Genomic DNA, 21,723 nt, shown 5'->3' with positions numbered 1-21,723 from the left:
GAGGGAACCGTTGATCTCAGGCGCAGAAAGCCTCCAAAGACAGCTTTGTCTTTTGTAATAGAATCATCTCCCAGAGAGGGGGTGTTGTTCATCAGAACTGGGTGATGATATTCGAGATCAGACAGGAGCTGCCGGGCCTGGCTGTCGGGGGCTTGGCCCACTCGGTTCCAAGCACCAACACAGAGTGGGCTGGTGTCTGTGGCCGCGGGAGTGGGTGGAGAGCCGCTCAACAAGTTTCCTGTCTCCCCCAGACCCATGGCAGGGTGCCCCGCAGCACGTTACGTAGGGCGTCTCAACAGGACGGACTTTTCCACGAGCAGAAATGAGTTCTCTCCCACCTCCACCGGTCTCCCCCTCAATCCTGCTCAGAGTCCCGAATGCATCGCTCTGGTTTCTTCCCCACCTCCCAGCCTGACCCTTTGGACTGGGTCTGGGTCAGCCAGACCCTCTGGCTGGTCTCCCAGCCAGACCCTTCCATCTGTCCTATGGGATGGCATGTACCTGAGAGAGCACACACACCAGGGGGAGGGGAGACCAAAGACAGGGCACCCCTGATGCTTCTCGAGAGGAAAGGCCTGATGGGACGGGCGCCTGGGTGGCTCAGTCAGCTAAGTGTCAGACTTCTGCTCAGGTTGCGATCTTGTGGTCGGGGTTCGGGGGACAGAGCCCTGCACCAGGCTAGGCACAGTCAGTGAGGAGCCTGCTCGGGATTCTCTCCCTTCTCTCTGTCCCTCCCCTCCCCCTCTCAGAATAAATAAACTTCTAAAAAATCATAAAAGAAAAAAAAAAGAGGAAAGGGCTGAAATATACGCTGGTTAAACCAGAGGATATTCTCCTTCCTCCTTTTCTCACTCTGGCTGCAGTGCGGACTCCCTCTCCCTGTCCCTCCCCCCTCACCTGGTAGCCAGGGCCCCAAGCTGGGCGGAGGCTGCTCCCTGGAGGTGGCATTTTGGCCTCACTCCCTGCCTCTGCTCTGGACAGCCCAGCCCTCCCCCTCCCCCCGGTGCCTTCACAGGTCAACCACTCTCCGAGCTTCTCCACCGACTCCTGGCTGGATAAAGAGGTGAAAGACAGTCTGCTATATGACACTTTGGTCCTGATCAACCTGGGAAGCTGTGACAAAAAGAAAGTCTTGGAGGAGGAGAGACAACGGGGGCGGTTCCTGCAAAAATGTCGTTCTCGGCAGACCAGGTACAGAGGTGCCCCGAGACCCTGGAGACCCCACTGTCTGTGACTTCCCTGCTGCCAGTAACACTGGCCTGGCCTGGTCCTCGACAGCCTACTGGTTATGTGGCCTTCATGTCACTTCTCTGAGCCTCAGTGTTCTTTCTGTGAAATGGAGCCAGTGATACCTAAGTGGAATTAAATGAGATAAAAGTTCATCACAGTGCCTGGCACGATAGGGTGTGTTAGAGACCGTGAGGAGTCTTGCCTGCTGGGGGCAGGCAAAATGAGTGAAGGGGGTTAAAAGCTACAAACTTCCATTTATCAAATAAATAAGTCATGGGGATATGATGTAGGGCATGGCGACTATAGTTAGTAAGACTGTATTGCATGTTTGAAAATTGCAAAGAGAAGCGCCTGGGTGGCTCAGTCGGTTAAGCATCCGACTTCGGCTCAGGTCGTGATCTCACGGTTCGGCTCAGGTCGTGATCTCATGGTTCGTGAGTTCAAGCCCCACGTCGGGCTCTGTGCTGACGGCTCGGAGCCTGGAGCTTGCTTCCGATTCTGTGTTTCCCTCTCTCTCTCTCTCTGCCCCTCCTCTGCTCGTGCTCTGTCTCTCAAAAATAAATAAACTTTTTTTTTTAAGTTAAAAAAGTAAAGAAAGTTGCTAAGAGAGTAGATCTTAAATGTTCTCATCACAAGAAAAACATTTTTGTTAACTGTATGGTGATAAATGTTAAGTAGACTTATCGTGGGGATCATTTCATGATATATAACAATATTGAATTGTGTTGTACACCCGAGAACCTAACAGGGTGGTATATGTCAATGATATCTCAATTAAAGCAAGTGATTGCATTTAAAAAAAGAATCTTGTCCCGAGTTGGTGGGGAGGGAAGTCAATTCTAACAAATGATAATCCTATTTGGAAAATTAGCTTATATGTGCAGAAAGGGGCCTTTTGAACAGTTTTACCGTGAGCATTTTTTTTTTTTTTTTGTACTTAAAAATAGGAGATTGGGGCACCTGGTAGCTCAGTCGGTTAGGCTCCCGACTTCGGCTCAGGTCATGATCTCACAGTTCGTGAGTTCGAGTCCTGCGTCCGGCCCTGTGCTGACAGCTCGGAGCCTGGAGCCTGCTTCGGATTCTGTGTCTCCCTCTGTCTCTCTGCCTCTCCCCCGCTCACGCTCTGTCTCTGTCTCTCAAAAATAAATAAATGTTGGGGCGCCTGGGTGGCTCAGTTGGTTAAGCGTCCGACTTCAGCTCAGGTCACGATCTCGCAGTCCGTGAGTTCGAGCCCCGCATCGGGCTCTGGGCTGATGGCTCAGAGCCTGGAGCCTGCTTCCGATTCTGTGTCTCCCGCTCTCTCTGCCCCCCGCCCCCCGTTCATGCTCTGTCTCTCTCTGTCTCAAAAATAAATAAAACCTTAAAAAAAAAAAGAAAAGAAAAAGAAAAAAAATAATAAATGTTAAAATTTTTTAAAAATAAGAGATTTAGTTATAGACAGAACTATATCCCGGGTATGAGTTCATTAAATATAAGATGAAGATTCAAGGATCACCAATCCCCAAATTAAAACCATTCCTTCATTTTTGCTGAAAGACCCATTGGTCTGTCCTACCCCATGTTACCTGTTGGCAGGAGCGAGCGCCCCCTGCTCCCCGAGTGGCAGCACCTGCCTTTAAACAGGGGCCTTCATTCTGCGGAGTGATTCTCGTGTCTGAAGAGCCTGAACTTGGTGGAAGAAATGCCTTTGTGGCTTTTCAGATCCCCCTGAAGCCCCTCTCTTCCCATGAGCAGAACCAACCCTTGGGGGGGGGGGGTTGGGCTTCTGACGCAGAGGCAATAGCATCTACGTTGTGACAGCACTGTGTTTCTCAGGGCACTTTTGCGGGTGCCCCGTCTTCCCTGTGAAGACAGGTGAGTAGCGGGGGGGGGGGGGGGCGGGTGTTATATGGTCCTGTCGTTGGAGCTAAGGAGACCAAGCGTCTGGGAGGGGAACTGACTTGCACGAGGTCGCCCTGCCGGGAAGTGACAGGTCTGGAGCCAAGAACCCAGGGAGCGTGTCCCTTGGGACTCCTCTGGGCTGCCTTCCACTGAGCTGGCTCTGTCTCAACTTCTCCAGGAGGAGGCAGCCTCCGTTAGGGAGGAGCCGGGGCCCTCCCTTGAATCATCCTCTTGGTCATGGCTTGGCCCCCGGATAAGCTCCGTGCTCTCGGTCTCCCTGCTGTAAAAGGGACTCATCATTCCTCCCTCTCTGACCTCCAGCTCCCCGAGGGGCTGTGAGGGAGAATGAGATCATCGCAGCTCATAAAAGCTCAGCCAAAGAAGCCCTCACATTTAGCCACCTCTCCAGAGGAGGGAAATCAGGGCTGCAAAGGGGGAGGTGGCCACAGTCCGCCTCCTCCGACCTGAGCCAAGGGGAAACTGGGATCTTGTATGACGAGAGACCTTGGTGAGCAGTCGGAAAGACTGTCCTAACCAGCATTTAGTGCCTCATGACAACGGCTGTCCCGAGAGGGCTAGAATCAGTCCCGCACATTTATTTAGCAAATACGGGTTGACCGCCGTTGTGTGCGAGGCCTCCGCCTGGCCCCAGGTGACATCCAGCTTGGCACGTCCCTTCCTAGAAAATCTACAGCAGCCTTGCATTCTGTTCCCCAACAGGATCGAGGAGGTCAAGGGTTTCCAGGCTGTGTGGTTAGAGAAAACTGAGAAGTACGAGAAGGAAAACTGTGGAGGGTTCCGCCTGATTTATCCTACTCTGAATGCGGAGAAGTATGAGAAGTTTTTCCAGGGAAACAGCTCTCTCTTCCAGAATACTGTTGCCTCCAGGGCTCGGGAGGTGTATGCCCGGTAGGAAGGCTCTGGGTGAGGTGGGTGGGTGTCAGGGTGGGGGGGACATTATACTTGACCTTTAGGGTGACTGGCCTGGCACAGCAAGGAGGGTCTTTTATTTATTCATTTTTTTAATTGTTTAATGTTTATTTATTTTTGAGAGAGAGAGACACAGCGTGAGCAGGGGAGGGGCAGAGAGAGAGAGGGAGACACAGAATCCGAAGCAGGCTCCAGGCTCTGAGCTGTCAGCGCAGAGCCCGATGTGGGGCTCGAACCCACAGACTGTGAGATCATGACCTGAGCTGAAGTCGGACGCTTAACTGACCGAGCCACCCAGGAGCCCCCCCCCCCCGCCTTTTTTTTTTTTTAATAAAGTTTATCTATTTTTGAGAGAGAGTAAGAGAGCGAGTGGAGAAGGGGCAGAGAGAGAAGGAGAGAGAATCCCAAGCAGGCTCTGCGCTGTCCACACATGGAGCCCCATGCGGGGCTCCAGCCCACAGACTGTGAGATCACGACCTGAGCCAGAATCAAGAGTTGGACGCTTAACTGACTTAGCCACCCAGGCGCCCCATGAGAAGGGTCTTTGAGCTTCAGTCCCCAACCTGGGAGTTGCCAGGGATATATTTGCTTTGGTCTCACAAGGACCAGGAATGCTAAGATACCCCGGTGTGGGGCATTAAGTGGATACGTGGCTGTTTCTAGAAACTCGCCCCTGAGAGAGGCACCCTCACCCCTCTCCAGAATTCCCAGTCCTTCAGAACTCCTGAATCCCCACAAGTAGGAAACCTAAGAGCTGGAAGGGACTCATCCTGTCCCGTCTAATCCCTACCCATCACTCGTTTTATGGAAGGGGAGGTCAGAGCCCAGAAGGGGTCACATAGCAGGTGATGCCAAAAGAGAGATCGAATCTCTGTCTCCTGACCCGGGTGACCAAGTTAGTCCCACTACGTCATTGGCCAGAGAGGTGTAGTGGTCCAACACGGGGGCCCCTTGGTTTGGCCGCCTACCCCGACCCTCTTCCCGGCACCTGCCACGCGTGGCCTTTGGCCCGCTGGGAAGTGGAGACAGAGACAAGGGGGTGGAGCCCCGTAGAGCTACTTGCTTTGCGTGTCTCCCTGGATGCTGTTCCCCAGGCTGGGAATGGTCTAGTGGGAGGAATGCCTCCCCCTCCCCCCTCCTGCTCTGTGCCCTGCAATGTCATGGATGCAGGCCGGACACGCTGGGGGAAGGACATGTGGAGCATTGCCCTTCTTTGCCGAGTCTCATCCCCCCCACCTCGGGGGACAATAGCCCGCATTTGCAGCCCACCCCTCACCTCCCTGACGATCGCTGTTCCTCACGGACAGGCAGCTGATCCAGGAGCTGAGACTCAAACAGGAGAAAAAATCTTTCCAAACGAAAGAGAAGAAGGCAGAGACGCAGGGGGAGTCGGCCGGCGAGCGAGCGAGGGGCAAGAGCGCGAGGAGCTGGCCACAGAAACCACAGCAGGAACACAAGGCCACGGCCCCCGTCTCCAGACAAGTAAACCCGGCGGGGAGGGGCGCCCGTGTGCCCAGCACCCTTCCTCGGCTGGGGCCGGTCCGTGGGGGGCTGCTGAGGAGGCCCCTGCCCAGAGCCCTGACGCACTAAAGGAATGGGGGGCTGCATGGAGGGCTGGGCCCCAGGAGGCGGGGGGGCCTGGAAGTCACAAGGAGCCCGGCGTCCTTCAGACGCTTACCAGCCCTCCAGTGGGAGTGAAAGCAGCTAGGAGGCCAGGCACGGTCCCCATGTAGGCCTCGGGCTCTGGGCCCACTTGTACTCATAGGTCCCACCTCCAGCTTGGGTTGGAATGCTCGCCTCCAGCAGGCCAGGGGCACAGCTGGGGTGGGGGTGGGGGTGGGGCGCAGAGAAGAGCATTAGGGATGCAGGACCCTCCCCATTACATGGGGTGACTGACCACAGCTGGGTCCTTCCAGCCTGCCCGCTGCTCAGAGTATGTGGCCCAGCCCCAGCCTGTGGGCCAGCTGTCCAGTTGTCCTACCCTCTGAATCTTTGGATTCCCCCTCTCTGCCACACTGTCTCTTCTGGCTCGGTGGAAGGACTCATGCTGGCTTTTTGGACCATCTCCTTTTTCTCCAACACTCGCCTGAAGGGGCAAGATTAGAGCAGGATCTTTTTTTTTTTCTATGTTTTTTATAACTTTGTTAGAGTCGTAGGCCCTTTGAGAATCTGATAAAAGCTATGGAACCTCTTGCCAGAAAATATACAAAGGTACAGTTTTAAAACTGCAGTCTTTGGGGCGCCTGGGTGGCTCAGTCGGTTAAGCGGCCGACTTCGGCTCAGGTCATGATCTCGCGGTCTGTGAGTTCGAGCCCCGTGTCGGGCTCTGTGCTGACTGCTCAGAGCCTGGAGCCTGTTTCCGATTCTGGGTCTCCCTCTCTCTCTGCCCCTCCCCCGTTCATGCTCTGTGTCTCTCTGTCTCAAAAATAAATAAACGTTAAAAAAAAAATTAAAACAAACTACAGTCTTAAGTGGCTCAGAGATGCCATGAAACCATCCATGAGCCCTCTAGAACCACAGATTAGAGACACTTTGGTACCAATTGCTTTCCTTCTCTTCTCCTTGGCACCTACCCTGGGTGCAGATGCATCTGGAAATGGACACAGCTGGGTTCCCACGGGCCGTGTTTGGTTTCCTCCCTTCCCAGAATCTCCAGCCATTGACGTTAGTGTCCTGCACACCTGAGTTGCTCTTGAGTGTCAGAGATGCAAAGACAAATGAGACAGACAGCAGCCTCGCCCCGGAGGCCCCCACAAAAGAGGCCGGCCCTGCACGGCGGCACACCTCTGCACCTGACCTGAGGCACTCGAGCCTTCTCGGCTGCCCGGGGCTGGAGCTCGGTAACCCCCTCTCCAGAATCAAGGAGGTCAAGTCCGCCTCCGCAGTGAACATATTCACCAGCACTGAGGTGAGTAGAGTCCTCTACCTCCCCAGAGGGCTGAGCTCAGGGGACAGTGGTAGGAGGAGTCTTGCTTTCTGGTCCCTTCTCTACCCCTGAGTCCTCACTGTCTGTCTCTGAGTGAGCCGCTCAAGCCTCGATTTCCCCACCCGGGAAGCCCGAGTTGTGGAATAGCATACCTGCTAGGAGAACGGACCCTTACTTCTAGGGCTTTTCAAATGTTAATCACAGGCCCACCAAGCGCTGGGTCACGACTGTACTCTAACTACTGGAAAAGCTTCAGCGTTGTTGGGCCTCGGCTCAGCCCAAGTGCAGTATAGAGCGGTGTAAGTGTTTTTCAAGTTTCTAACCATAGCCCACAGTAGAAATCCATTTTATTTCATCCGTACGTAGACACACACTGAAAAAAAATTTTCCAGAAAAGTGCTTGGGGGGGGCTCCTGGCTGGCTAAGTCGGGGGAGCAAGCGACTCTTGATCTTGGGGTTGTAAGTTCGAGCCCCATGTTGGGTGGGGAGATCACTTAAAAGTAAAATCTTAAGGGGCGCCTGGGTGGCTCAGTCGGTTGGGCGTCCGACTTCGTCTCAGGTCATGATCTCGAGGTCCGTGAGTTCGAGCCCCGAGTCAGGCTCTGTGCCGACAGCTCAAAGCCTGGAGCCTGTTTCACATTCTGTGTCTCCCTCTCTCTCTCTGACCCTCCCCTGTTCATGCTCTGTCTCTCTCTGTCTCAAAAATAAATAAATGTTAAGAAAAAGAAATTTTAAAAAAACATTAAAAAAATTTTTTTAAAGGTTAAGATGTAAATCTTTGTGCGTGTGTGTGTGTGTGTGTGTGTTTATTTTACTGCAATAAAAAAAAAAAGAATAAAGAGTATGAATTAGGATCTGGCTGCCTCTGTTTGGATACTTGGATCCTGGAGTCTCCTATATGACTTTTGTCTAGTCACTCTTATCTCCTCAAGCCTTAGATTACTCATTGAGAAAAATGGTCATTTAATAATAATAACTACAGAGGATTACTTTGAGTGTTAAATGAAAGAATTGACAAAAATATTTCGGGGCACCTGGGTGGCTCAGTCAGTTACGTGTCCGGCTCTTGATTTGGGCTCAGGTCATGATCTCATGGTTCATGGGATCCAGCCCCACATCGGGATCTGAGCTGACCGCACGGTCCCTGCTTGGGATTCTCTCTTTTCTCTCTCTCTCTTTCTGTCCCTCGCCAACTCGCACGAGTGCTCTTGCATGCATGTTCTCTCTCTCAAAATAAATAAACTTTAAAAAAAAAAAAAAGGAAAAAGAGGTTTAGAGTGGTGCCTGTTGTACAGGACTCCAGAAGCATTAGCTGTTATTTTAATATTCGTGTGACTTCTTAAGACTGCCTCTGTTCTCTTCTCATTAATCTAAGATTTTAAGCGGTACTGCTTAACTCTAAAGAGGTTTTCAAAAAATAAGGCAACAACATTTTATTGTCTTTTTTTTTCTCTTTTGGATTTCATATGCAGAGGGCTGATTCAGTAAAAATCCTTGGTTCATTCAAAGCCTTTGTGTCTTTCATTTACTTATTTTTTTCCTTTTATCTTTATGCTTATTCACCATCTTTGGTTAGTGTGTTTCTTGGCAAAGTAGAGATTTTTTTTTTTAATGTTTATTTTTGAGAGACAGACAGACAGAGTGTGAGCAGGTGAGGGACAAAGAGAGAGGGAGACACAGAATCCGAAGCAGGGTCCAGGCTCTGAGCGGTCAGCATAGAGCCCGACGCAGGGCTCGAACCCATGAACCACGAGATCATGACCTGACCTGAAGTCGGTGCTTAACCCACTGAGCCACCAGATGCCCCAGTAGAGATTTTTTTTTTTTTAATGCATGCACTTAAACTTTATTTAAATGTGATTGGGTTATTTATCTCATTCTATGACCCAGTCTTTTTCTTGTTGAGCCCTGTTTTTTTTTTCTTTTCTTTTTTTAAGATTAAATTTGGGTGCATTGAAATGCTCAAAATTTTTTGAAAAGTTTATGTACTTAAGTAATCTCTCTACACAATGTGAGGCTTGAACTTGAATCCAGAGTCACATGCTGTTCTGACTGAGCCAGCCAGCCACCCTGAAATGGTCAAATCTTAACTGTACGATTCTGATAAATAAACACATCTATGTAACCTCTATCCCTGTCACAGTGTAGAAATTTCTGACATCTCCAGAAAATTCCCTCCTGCCCTTTTCCTGGCAATTGTCCCCCTCACCACCCCCCAACCCCCCCCCCCCCCCGTTCCCTGTGTCCGTCATTCAAGGACAAGGGATCCTGACCCTGGCTTTTTTGACCTTGGACTGTTTTGCCTATTCTAGAATCTTATATAAATGGAATAAAATAGTACATATTCTTTTGTGTCTGTCTTCTTTAGCTGAATATTATATCTGAGATCCATTCATGTTGTTGGGTATATCAATAGTTGGTTCTTCATTGCTGAATTATAATCTATTGTACAAATCTACTGCAGTTTATCATTCTCCTGTTGATGGACATGTGGGTTGTTCCCAGTTTTTATTTTTTTATTGCTACTGTGATTAAAGTTTCTATGAACATTGCTGTACAAGTCTTTGTGGACATATGTTTTCATTTCTCTTGGGTAACTACCTAGAAGAAGTTTGCTAGGTCAAGGTGTAGATCTATGTCGAACTTTATAAGAAACTCCAAAATCTTTATTTAAAGTGATTGTATCATTTGTACATTTCCACAGACAATGAATGAGAGTTCCACTTGTCCCTCTGTCCACATTTGGGGTTATCTGCTTTTTAAATTTCAGCTACTCTACTGGCTATTTGTGATTTCACTTTGTAGTTTTAATTTGCAGTGCCCTGGTCGTTAACTGTTTTGAGACTTTGTCAGGTGCATGTTGGTCATTCGTATTATCTTTCTTTGTGAAGAGTCTGTCAAGTTTTTGCTTCCCTCTCTTTTAAAAGTTAGGATTTTTTATCTTTTTATTACTGACTTGTAGGAATTCTTTGTATATCCTGGAAACCTGCTTATTCTTTTTGTTTCCTTTTTTTTTAAGTTTTTTTTTTTTAATCTTTATTATTTTTTTTAATTTTTTTTCAACGTTTTTTATTTATTTTTGGGACAGAGAGAGACAGAGCGTGAACGGGGGAGGGGCAGAGAGAGAGGGAGACACAGAATCGGAAACAAGCTCCAGGCTCCGAGCCATCAGCCCAGAGCCCGACGCGGGGCTCAAACTCACGGACCGCGAGATCGTGACCTGGCTGAAGTCGGACGCTTAACCGACTGCGCCACCCAGGCGCCCCTTAATCTTTATTTTTGAGAGAGAGAGGGACAGAGCACAAGCAGGGGAGGGGCAGAGAGAGAGGGAGACACAGAATCTGAAGCAGGCTCCAGGCTCTGAGCTGTCAGCACAGAGCCCGACTCGGGGCTCGAACTCACGAACTGCGATATCATGACCTGAGCCGAAGTCGGACACTTAGCTGACTGAGCCCCCCAGGGGCCCCATGGCTTCTTTTTCTTACTCGTGCCTTTGATTAGTGAAAAATTTTAATTTTGATGAAGTTTATCAATTTTTCTCTTATTGCTTTCTGTGTCCTATTTAAGAAATTTCACGTACTTCCAGGTCATAAAGATGTTCTCTTAGTTTTTTCCTAAAAGCTTTATAGCTTTAGCTTTGTGTATAGGTCCATGATCCATTTCAAATTAATTTTTGGGTATGCTTGGTGATGGGAACCAGGGTTTGTTTTTCCCGTATGTGTTGCTATTTTGAACACTATTTTAAAAAAATTTTTAAAAAGACTTTTTTTTTGAGAGAGAGAGAGAAAGAGAGGAGGCAGGGGAGGGACAGAGGAAGAAGGAGAGAGAGAATCTTAAGCACCCTCCATGCCCAATGTGCAGCCTGAGGTGGGACTTGATCTCATGACCGTGAGATCATGACCTGAGCCGAAATCAAGAGTCAGACGCTTAACCAACTGAACCACTCAGGCACCCCTCTAACACTGTTTATTGAAAAGGCTTTCCTGTGGGGCGGCTGGGTGGCTCAGTCGGTTAAGCATCTGACTTCAGCTCAGGTCATGATCTTACGGTTCATGAGTTTGAGCCCCACATCAGACTCTCTGCTGTCAGTGCAGAGCCTGCTTTGGATCCTCTGTCTACCCTTCTTTCTGCCCTCCCCTGCTGGTTTTTTCTCTCTGTCTCTCTCAAAATAAGTAAATAAACTGGAGCTCCTGGGTGGCTCAGTTGGTTAAGCATCTGACTTCGGCTCAGGTCATGATTTCCCCATTCGTGGATTCGAGCCCCGTGTCAGGCTCTGTGCTCTTTTATTAGGCACACGTTTGCAATTATTTTGTCTTTTTGGTATATTGACCCTTTTTTCAATCATGAAATGATAAAATCCTCCTTATCCCAGATAATACTCCTTGTGTAAGGGTCTATTTTGTTTGACATTAATATAACCACTTCAGCTGATTATGGTTAGTATTTGCATGGTATATCTTTTTATTTTCAACATTTTTTTCTCATTATATTTAAAGAGTATCTCTTATAGGCAGACATAAGTGGATCTTGCTTTTTTTAATTTTTTATGGTTTATTCATTTTTCAGAGACAGAGACATAGTGTGAGTGGGGGAGGGGCAGAGAGAGAGAGGGAGACAGAATCTGAAGCAGGGTCTGAGCTGTAAGTACAGAGCCCTGTGCTGGGCTCGAACTCACGGACCATGAGATCATGACCTGAGCTGAAGTCAGACGTTTAACTGACTGAGCTACCCAGGCGCCCCGGATCTCGTTTTTTTTTTTGTTTTTTTTTTTATCCAGTCTAATAACCTCTGCTTTCTAATTAGGGCATTTACTCCATTTTCATTCAATACAGCTATTAATACCATTGAATTTAGAGCTGAACTTTTGTTGTTTGTTTTCTATTCATCTCTTCTGTTTTTGCTTTTTTCCTCGTGTTCCTCTTTTTCCGCCTTCTTTTGGGCTAGTTGAAAATTGAATTTTTGTGGGCTGCCTGGGTGACTCAGTCAGTTGGACATCCTACTCTTGGTTTTGGCTCAGGTCATGATCTCATGGTTTGTGAGTTGGAGCCCTGTGTCAAGCTCTGCGCTGACAGCATGGAACCTGCTTGGGATTCTCTCTCTCTCTCTCTCTCTCTCTCTCTCTCTCTCTCCACCCCCCTGCTACTCCATCATGCTTTCTCTCTCTCTCAAAAACAAATAAACTTAAAACAAATAAAGGTTTTCTTTAAAAAACTGAATATTTATGGGGGAGCCTGGGTGGTTCACTCAGTTGAGTGTCCGACTTCGGCTCGGGTCATGATCTCGCAGTCTGTGAGTTCGAGCCCCGCGTCGGGCTCTGTGCTGACTGCTCAGAGCCTGGAGGCTGCTTTGGATTCTGTGTCTCATTCTCACTCTGCCCCTCCCCAGCTTGTGCTCTGTCTCTCTCCCTCTTAAAAAGAAACATAAAAAAAAAAATTAAAATTAAAACCCTGAATATTTGTTAGTTTTAATTCATTCATTTAGTTAGTTAGTGATAATTTTTGCATTTTTTTAGTGGTTGTTCTAAGGATTGCAAAATGCATCTCCAGCCTGTCAGAATCTACTTAAGAGGTAATGGATTTCATTCTGAATATAGGAAAATTATTCCCTCTTTTGTGCTAATGTACATTATAAATCCCACAACACAGTGTTATAAATTTTGCTTTTTTTAGCTTTACTTTTTTAATTAATTTTTTATTATTTTTTAATGTTTATTTACTTTTTTTTTTTTTTTAATTTATTTTTGGGACAGAGAGAGACAGAGCATGAACGGGGGAGGGGCAGAGAGAGAGGGAGACACAGAATCGGAAACAGGCTCCAGGCTCTGAGCCATCAGCCCAGAGCCTGACGCGGGGCTTGAACTCACGGACCGCGAGATCGTGACCTGGCTGAAGTCGGCCGCTTAACCGACTGCGCCACCCAGGCGCCCCAATGTTTATTTACTTTTTTTATGTTTTTGCTTATTTCTGAGAGAGAGACACAGAGAGAGAAAGACAATGTGAGCAGCAGAGGGGCAGAGAGAGAGGGAGACACAGAATCCAAAGCAGGCTTCAGGCTCTGAGCTGTCAGCACAGAGCCCGACGTGGGGCTCAAACTCACAAACCGCGAGATCATGACCTGAGCCGAAGTCAGATGCTTAACTGACTGAGCCACCCAGGTGCCCTAAACTTTATTTTTAAGTAATCCCTATCCCCACTGTGGGGCTTGAACTCAACCCTGAGATTAAGAGTTCCATGCTCCGATCACCTGGGTGGTTCAGTTGGTTAAGTGTCTGACTTCGGCGCAGGTCATGATTTCATGGTTTGTGAGTTCGAGCCCTGCATTGGGCTCTGAGCTGACAGCTCAGAACCTGGAGCCTGCTTCGGATTCTGTGTCTCCCCATCTTTCTACCCCTCCCCTGCTCATTCTCTGTGTCTCTCTGTCTCTCAATAATAAATAAACGTTTGAAAATTAAAAAAAAAAAAAAAAGAGTTCCATGCTCCACTGACTGAGCCAGCCAAGAGCCCCCCAAATTTTGCTTTAAACAGTCATAATATTTAAAAGAATTAAGAGGAAAGACTTAAAAAAGAAAAGTTCCATTATCTTCCCATCTTCTTTTTCTTTTTTTATTTACTTTTTTTAAATTTTTTAACGTTTATTTATTTTTGAGACAGAGAGAGACAGAGCATGAATGGGGGAGGGTCAGAGAGAGAGAGGGAGACACAGAATCTGAAACAGGCTCCAGGCTCTGAGCTGTCAGCACAGAGCCCGACGCGGGGCTTGAACTCACGAACCGTGAGATCGTGACCTGAGCTGAAGTCGGACGCTCAACCGACTGAGCCACCCAGGCGCCCCTCTTTTTTTTTTTTTTTTTAAAGAACTCTCCACCCTCACTGTGGGGCTTGAACTCACAACCTCGAGATCAAGAGTCGTGTGCTCTTCTGACTGAGCCAGCCAGGCGCCCCCATCTGGATGCCATTTTATTCGTATTCGTTCTGCTTAGGAGTCTTGAGCTTATTGGTCTTGTAAATTGCTGTCTTTCACCAGGTTCGAGAAGTTTATGGCTACTAGTTCTTCAAATGTTTCTTCTGCCTTATTTCATTCCTCTCTATTTTACTGCCTCTATGACCACTCTAGGTACCTCAGAGAAGAAGAATCATACAACGTTTATACTGTTGTGTTGGACTTATGTTACTTAGCATCACATTTTCAAAGTCCACACATGTTGCAACATATATCAGAATTTCATTCCTTTTTAAGGCCGAATAGTATTCCATTGGATGCATGTGCCACATTCTGTTTCTTCTTTCCTCTGTTGGTGGACAAATGGGTTATGTCCACCTTTTGGCTATTGTGAATAATGTTGCTGGGAACATTGGCGTATACACTTTTTTTGAAAAGGAGCTATCTAATAACTCATTCGGTATGTATACCTAGAAGCAGAAATGCTGAGTCATACTGTATTAGTAATCTTATTAACTGTTTCTAGATGGTTCACCAAAATGGCCATATCAGTCTACCTTCTCATTGGCAGTGCCTGAGTGTCCCTGAATACCTATTTTTCAGATGAGCAATCTCAAGTGTTTAAAATCTCTCTTGTATTAAAAACAACAACAACAGGGGCGCCTGGGTGGCGCAGTCGGTTAAGCGTCCGACTTCAGCCGGGTCACGATCTCGCGGTCCGTGAGTTCGAGCCCTGCGTCAGGCTCTGGGCCGATGGCTTGGAGCCTGGAGCCTGTTTCCGATTCTGTGTCTCCCTCTCTCTCTGCCCCTCCCCCGTTCATGCTCTGTCTCTCTCTGTCCCAAAAATAAATAAAAAACGTTGGAAAAAAAAATTAAAAAAAAAACAAAAAACAACAACAACAACAACAAAGAAAGTTCTGTGGACGCCCCCCCTCCCCGATCCTCTGCCCTAATGTTTGTTTAACCAATTCCTGGTGAGGAAACCATGTGACTTAATCTTTCTTGCTGCTGATGAGCTTGGCTGACTTTGTTGGAATCCAGAAGGCATAGGAAGGAGCCCTAGGCTTCGACAATCTCATTTTGGGCTATTTTTCTCTTCCAGCCCTTAACCTCAGTGGGAACCTCCCCAGATTCCACCACCCAGGACTCAGACTCCCCGGAGTCTCTGCCTAGCATGACCGCGAAAACCAGCTCTGAGTGCAGTAGCCCCAAGACGGACAAGGCGGTCTTGAAATACAGGCAGCACCACATCTCCCAGCACCTCCTCCAGGGGAAAATCTCGAAAATTTCTCTGCCGACAAATTCCCAGAGCTTCTTAGGAAATCTGAACCAGAGCTGGGCTTCGCTGAAGAGTGACACGAGGAAGCAGAGTCTGATGTCAGAGCTATTCACCAGGGTTCCCCTGAGGGAGAAGCTGTCCCTGTTCCCAGCTCAGGACAACCCAAAGCTGGTGCTGAGTAACAAGTCACGTGAGTGCCAGCGCGCATGGCATGTGCCAAGGGCCTACGGGGTGGAGCCACCAACGGAACCAGTCCTCCTCTTTGAGGAGTGGCCATTCTGGGGTGGGGGACGCAGCCCCTGCCCTCAGGCAGATGGGAGACCCCAGCCTGATGGTGGAGTCATAAGCCATGTCCTTAAGGAGTCTCTAGTCTTACCAGAAACACAAAAAAAGGCAAAAAAAAAAAAAAGTATTTTTCTTTTAAATATTCATTTATTTATTTTGAGAGAGGGACAGAGAGGGATGGAGAATGCGAGCGGGGGAGGGGAAGAGAGAGAAGAGAGAGAGAGAGACCCCCGTGAACTGTGAGATCATGACCTGAGCTGAAATCAAGAGTCTGATGCTTAACCGACTGAGCCACCCAGTGCCCTGGGACCTTTTTTTCTCCTTTTAATGTCTTATTTATTTTTGAGAGAGAGAGAGAGAGAGAGAGAGAGCAAGCGGGGGAGGGGCAGAGAGAGAGGGAGACCAAGGATCTGTCTGGGCTGACCGCAACGAGCTCGATGAGGGGCTCGAACTCGTGAACCGAGAGCTCATGACCTGAGCTGAAGCCGGATGCTCAACCCACTGAGCCACCCAGGTGCCCCGCTCCGCCCCCCCCCCCCCCACAATAGAATGCTTTTGACAAGTACCCTGTTCAATTTCCTGCTTCTCATTCAAATGAGCTGCATCCAGCTGAGTCACAGGGTATTGAGTGAGGGGCATTCAGTCTGGCAACAGGAAAAGAAACTACTTGGAGGAGAGGAGCGGTGGCTGATTCGGATTGAGGAACCTCAAGGCGGTTTGAGGCCAGGGGACCCTAGTGGGAGGTGTGTCGAGTCCAGCGGCACACGTCGACGATGCCAATGACTTTGCCTTTCCAGAAAACCACTCCCTGCCCTGGGAGTGCTGCTGGGGCGGCCAAAGCTCTGGCAGGAAGAGGCGGCTGCACGTGTCCTCCCTTGTCCTCCTGCACCATCGTCCGAGCTACAATGTTTCTCTGAAGGATCTGCTGGTGGTCGCCACCCCAGCCCGACTGGATCCGAGGCCTGGCCGAAGCCACGGGGGAAGCGTCCAGTCACTGCCCGATCGCTGGCCCAAGAGGATGTGAGCGGAACCAGGTAGGTCCGCCCATATTCCCTTCGCGTGCTTGCTGATTGGCGGGCACCACAGGTACGTATTTCTGGAATGTCGGATGGGCAGGTGGACGGCTGAAATGATAAAGGACACGCGTACTAGAGCAGAGGTCCGAGTTCTGGGGCTTTCTTTGGTCAGTGTCATACCTTCCACACGTCAAGGCGACGTACCATATCTCACGTGATCCTCAGGTCACATGCTGCGAGGTTGGCACGAAGACATCATTACTTTGTCCTCAACTGGCAGATGAAGAGAATCAAGGTTTGGGGACATTAGATGACTCGCCCAACCTCACACAAGTGATGGGTTCTGGACAAATAACCCCGTGTTTCTTCCTCTCTACCGCTCTGCTGTGAACGGAGAGCCCATCTTGACCCATGGGAAGAAAGGAGCCCTGCCGTGTTTCTACTTAAATCACTATGATCTCATCATCCTTCCTCTGGAGCCACTTTCACAGTGGATGGGTCACTGAGTCGAGGCCTTCAGAGGTGTCAACCGTTGAGTTTTTGGGAGATACATAGCCCCTTGTGTAGATTTTAAGATGATTAAGAGCAGGGCACCTGGGTGGCTCAGTCGGTTGAGCGTCTGACTTCGGCTCAGGTCATGATCTCGCGGTCCGTGAGTTCGAGCCCCGCGTCGGGCTCTGTGCTGACAGCTCAGAGCCTGGAACCCGTTTCTGATTCTGTGTCTCCTTCTCTCTCTTACCCTCCCCTGCTCACGCTCTGTCTCTCTCTGTCTCAAAAAAAAAAAAAAAAAAAAAGTTGAAATACATACACATATCTTTTTTTTTTTTTTTTTTTTTTTCAGAATCAGACCGGATCTCTGCCATTGTTTCCCTTTCCACGTCGTATTCCCAGGAAATGATTTATCTTTTCTTAAAGTGTCTACAACGTCCATAGGATCAACGGAAAGTTTTATTTCCTCATCTAGATATCCTGGTCTTACAACTACCTCCCATTAATACCAGTGGACCAACAGCCTTGCCTTTTGTGCCCTCCCAGTTAGCTTCCAGTGCTGAAGGACCGTGACTTATGAGAAGTATTGGAGCTGCCCCAGGATCCACCCCAGCTGCCCCACCAGTGGCATTCCTACGGGTCCCTCAGATGGCATCGTCATCCAGAACACTCCCCCCCCCCTCCCCCAGGTAGAGCAGTGTGAAGGGAGGCATGTTTCAGGGAAGGACTCAAAGCTTCCAGGGATGCAAAGCCCCCCGTCCACCAAAAGGCCTGTGTCAGTTGGCTTTCAACCTCGAAGAGAAAAGACAGAGAAAGGGCCAGGCCTGAATGGAGAATTCTGAGCCCTGAATGGAGAATTCTGAGCCCTGAGACCAGACCTCCTCCCACCCCAGCCACCTCTGTGCCACCTTTGTGCCCCCTCCCTCACCGGTCCACATCGATCCTGCTGATGGAGAAAAAAGTGAGGCGAGAGTGCCCAATGTGCAATGTTTCTTCCATCAACCTGCAGAAATGACGCATCTTCCCCTCAAGTGTGCATTAATAAATTGCCACGCTCAATGCTAGGGTGGTGAGCCTGATCCAGAGGGGGGATGGGAAGGGGGAAGGGGGAGAGATCGTTCTCTCAAGCAACTCCTTGGTAAGAAAGCTCCAAACTCACTGAAAATGCATCAGGAGCCTTTGAAGAATTTCTTTGGATGAATGGTAGGCCCTGCCCTCCTTGCTGGGAGGCTAGTGCCCAAGGTGGCCCTTTGCGCAGGGGGCGGGGGGGCACGGTGGCTGCGGTGTGCCTGTCTGGAGTCTGGCTAGACTCCAGGTGTAGCATTTCATTCTGCCAGTTCATTCTCTACCCTCTCCAGGAATGTGATCCAAGATTTTGCCCCTCTTGTTCTTCCTGAGTGAGAGCCCAGGAATGAGGAGCTTTGGAGGCGGGGCGGGGGTGGGGGGGTTGGGGCAACGGTGGAAGAAGGGTGAGGTCTGAAGTCAAGAACCTGCTTCCCAATGTTGATGCAGCTTTGCTTTATGAATTCCTACTGGCACGAATTTCTGGCCTCAAGGATGCCAGGGGGTTCTGGGATACTTGAAGCACACACAGCTCTCCTCACTCAGTTACCCAAAGGAGTGAATGGAGAAGCCATTTGGGTCCCGCTGTGAAGGACACGCATACACAACACCTTCATCCCCGCCTAGGCGCGCCTGGCGGGCTCACTCAGAAGAGCATGCGACTCTTGATCTCGGGGTTGTGAGTTTGAGCCCCACATTGGGCACAGAGATTATTGAAAAAAAGATTAAACCCCTTGGCTCGCCCTTTCCCAATACCATTGAGGACCCTCCAAGTAGACGGACTCAAGGCCAATTTTTCCATTGTCAATTTTCAGGCTATACGGATCATAGCCTGGCCCACACAAAAGATGTAAGCCTTGCTGAAATAGGGCTTTCTGGAACGTCTACAATCTCTCCCCTTTTCTCCCTAGTCACCAGCCCCAGCCAGTCAAGGTTCCTGAGCTGATAAAAAGGAAGTCTTTTAATGAGGTGAAGTCAGAACGATTTGTCTTTCTACGGGACAATTTGGTGCCCACACCTTTGATCCCAGAAACGGGCTCAGCTTCATGGGCGTGCAGTCTGTGTTGTCTCACATGGCCTTGCACTTGGTTAGATGCTCTGTTGTCACCCTCTTGAAATTCTTTTTTTTTTAATTTTTTTAACATTTATTTATTTTTGAGACAGAGAGAGACAGAGCATGAACGGGGGAGGGGCAGAGAGAGAGGGAGACACAGAATCCGAAGCAGGCTCCAGGCTCCGAGCCATCAGCCCAGAGCCTGACGCGGGGCTCGAACTCATGGACCGTGAGATCATGACCTGAGCTGAAGTCGGACGCTTAACCGACTGAGCCACCCAGGCACCCCTTGAAATTCTATTTTTTTTTTCAACGTTTTTAATTTATTTTTGGGACAGAGAGAGACAGAGCATGAACGGGGGAGGGGCAGAGAGAGAGGGAGACACAGAATCGGAAACAGGCTCCAGGCTCTGAGCCATCAGCCCAGAGCCTGACGCGGGGCTCGAACTCACGGACCGCGAGGTCGTGACCTGGCTGAAGTCGGACGCTTAACCGACTGCGCCACCCAGGCGCCCCTTGAAATTCTATTTTTAAAAAATGTTTGTTTATTTATTTTGAGAGAGAGAGAGAGAGAGTGAGCAGGGGAGAGGCAGAGAGAGAGGTAGACAGAGAACCTCAGGCTCCGTGCTAACAATGCAGAGCCTAATGCGGGGTTCAAACTCATGACCCATGAGATCGTGACTTGAGCTGAAATCAAGAGTCAGACGCTTAACCACGGGAGCCACCCAGACGCCCCTGAATATTTTTGAACAAAGAGGCCCGCATTTTCATTTTGCACCCACCACGTTATGTAGCCAGTCCTGCTTAAGAGACTTCAACAGCTCTGGGTTATCCAAAGAGAAGGCAAAATGGCAGGCCCCACCCACTCCTGCCAGTTCACCCATAGGGCCCCTGCCGAGCAGCCGTCTGCCAAATGCTCCTGCGGGACAAAATAAATGCTCGTGGCAGACGTTGCCCCCATGGAGTGTGCAGTGGAAGAAGACAAGCCCACAGATAGCTAGCCTGACTTAAGTGCCACTAATAAAGAGTGTCATTAGATGAGAGGGGGAAATGCCCTCCCACCCAGCAGGGAGGATCAAGTCCCCTTCTTTGGAAGAGGTGATATTTGAAATGGCAGGAAAAGAAGATGTTTTTGGGGCGCCTGGCTGGCTCAGTCGGTAGAGTATGCGACTCTTAATCTCAGGGTCGTGAGTTCAAGCCCCACGGTGAGTGTGGAGCCTACTTAAAATTAAGGGGAAAAAAAATCAAGGGCGGGGGGAGATAAATATGATTTTTAAAAGTGGAGATGAGGGGCGCCCGGGTGGCTCAGTCGGTTGAGCGTCCGACTTTGGCTCAGGTCATGATCTCACAGTTCGTGGGTTCAAGCCCCGCATCGGGCTCTGTGCTGACCGCTTGCTCAGAGCCTGGAGCCTGCTTCAGATTCTGTGTCTCCTTCTCTCTCTGCCCCTCCCCCGCTCATGCTTTGTCTCACTCTGTTTCTCAAAAATAAATAAATGTAAAGAAAAAAAAAGGGGGAGATGAGGTGTGGTACTGAGGCACAGCAGTGTGGAAGAAAATAAAAACACCCCCGAACGTGGTCAAGAAGTAAAGTCTAGGGACGCCTGGGTGGCTCAGTCGGTTGAGCGTCCGACTTCGGCTCAGGTCATGATCTCACGGTCCGTGAGTTCGAGCCCCGTGTCGGGCTCTGGGCTGACGGATCAGAGCCTGGAGCCTGCTTCGGATTCTTTGTCTCCCTCTCTCTCTCTCTCTCCCTCTCCCCCCGCTTGCACTCTGTCTCTCTCTCAAAAATAAACATTAAAAAAAAATTTTTTTTTTTTTTTTAAATAGACATCTTGGACTGGGCAGCTTGTCCAGGCTCAGAAACCACCGGGGCAGCTTCAAGATATGTGTGCTCCCAGTCCCCGAAAACCAGAGTAGTCAGTTGACCTGGAGGGTGTTGACCTGAATTAGAGAACTCCCTCAGAGGGCTCTAATGCATCGCCGTGTTTGGGAACCACTTCTCTGGCTCACCCCACACTGGACACTGCCTAGCCCACCTCCAACAGGCCAGGCGGGGAAACCTCTCCGTAGCCTTAAAAGGGCAACCGCAGATTCTAGTTCTCCATCCACTCTAGCAGGGACTGGAAGTCAGGCCGATTGGCAGCTGGCTCAAGTGTCCTCCCCCACCCGCACTGGATGATTACATGAGCCCAATGTAATCATTCACAACCCTTGTCTTTACAGCTGGCATGTCGCTTAGTTTAATTACAGCACACAGCAGCGTTTCAATTCAAGGAATCGAAAAAAGCAATGAAATGGGTTTTGCAAATTGTTAGGAAGGCAATGAAGACTGTGGAGCTGCAATTTACGAAGCATTGCTTTCAATTATTTTGCATTCTTCAGCCATGACTCTACGTTATTAACCAGCAGCCTGGGAAAGCCAAGCAGGCAGTGCGCCGTGGCCAGGCTATTTTGTGACTCCTGCGTGCGCCCTGCGGGCTGGGGAGGTGGCTGGAGGCTCCTGGAGCTGCCTTGCGGTGGGAGGATCGTGACTGCTCTGAGCAGATGTTCTCCCCATCAGGTACTTGCTACCCACTTGCTATCCGCCGTTACTCTCCAGACGCTCTGACTGGTCTCGGGTGACCTTCAGCAA

At 49.4% G+C, this 21,723-nt stretch overlaps 1 protein-coding gene across 1 annotated transcript in view; it reads left to right on the top strand.

The window, feature by feature from the left end:
- The window catches only part of TTLL6 (tubulin tyrosine ligase like 6), a 30,420-nt gene extending 12,386 nt beyond the window's left edge, over positions 1-18,034 (top strand). The window contains exons 10-16 of the mRNA XM_058703605.1: positions 1,016-1,191; positions 3,832-4,020; positions 5,349-5,523; positions 6,689-6,949; positions 15,009-15,375; positions 16,268-16,504; positions 17,328-18,034. Coding sequence (XP_058559588.1) covers positions 1,016-1,191; positions 3,832-4,020; positions 5,349-5,523; positions 6,689-6,949; positions 15,009-15,375; positions 16,268-16,494 — 1,395 coding nt within the window. The 3' untranslated portion in view covers positions 16,495-16,504; positions 17,328-18,034. The remainder of the gene's footprint in view (positions 1-1,015; positions 1,192-3,831; positions 4,021-5,348; positions 5,524-6,688; positions 6,950-15,008; positions 15,376-16,267; positions 16,505-17,327) is intronic.
- Positions 18,035-21,723: the final 3,689 nt, after the last annotated feature.

Source organism: Neofelis nebulosa, chromosome 16, assembly GCF_028018385.1.
Source record: "Neofelis nebulosa isolate mNeoNeb1 chromosome 16, mNeoNeb1.pri, whole genome shotgun sequence".
NCBI lineage: Eukaryota > Metazoa > Chordata > Mammalia > Carnivora > Felidae > Neofelis > Neofelis nebulosa.
Note: the sequence above shows the minus strand (reverse complement) of the source record. Positions and strands in the feature narration are given on the sequence as shown.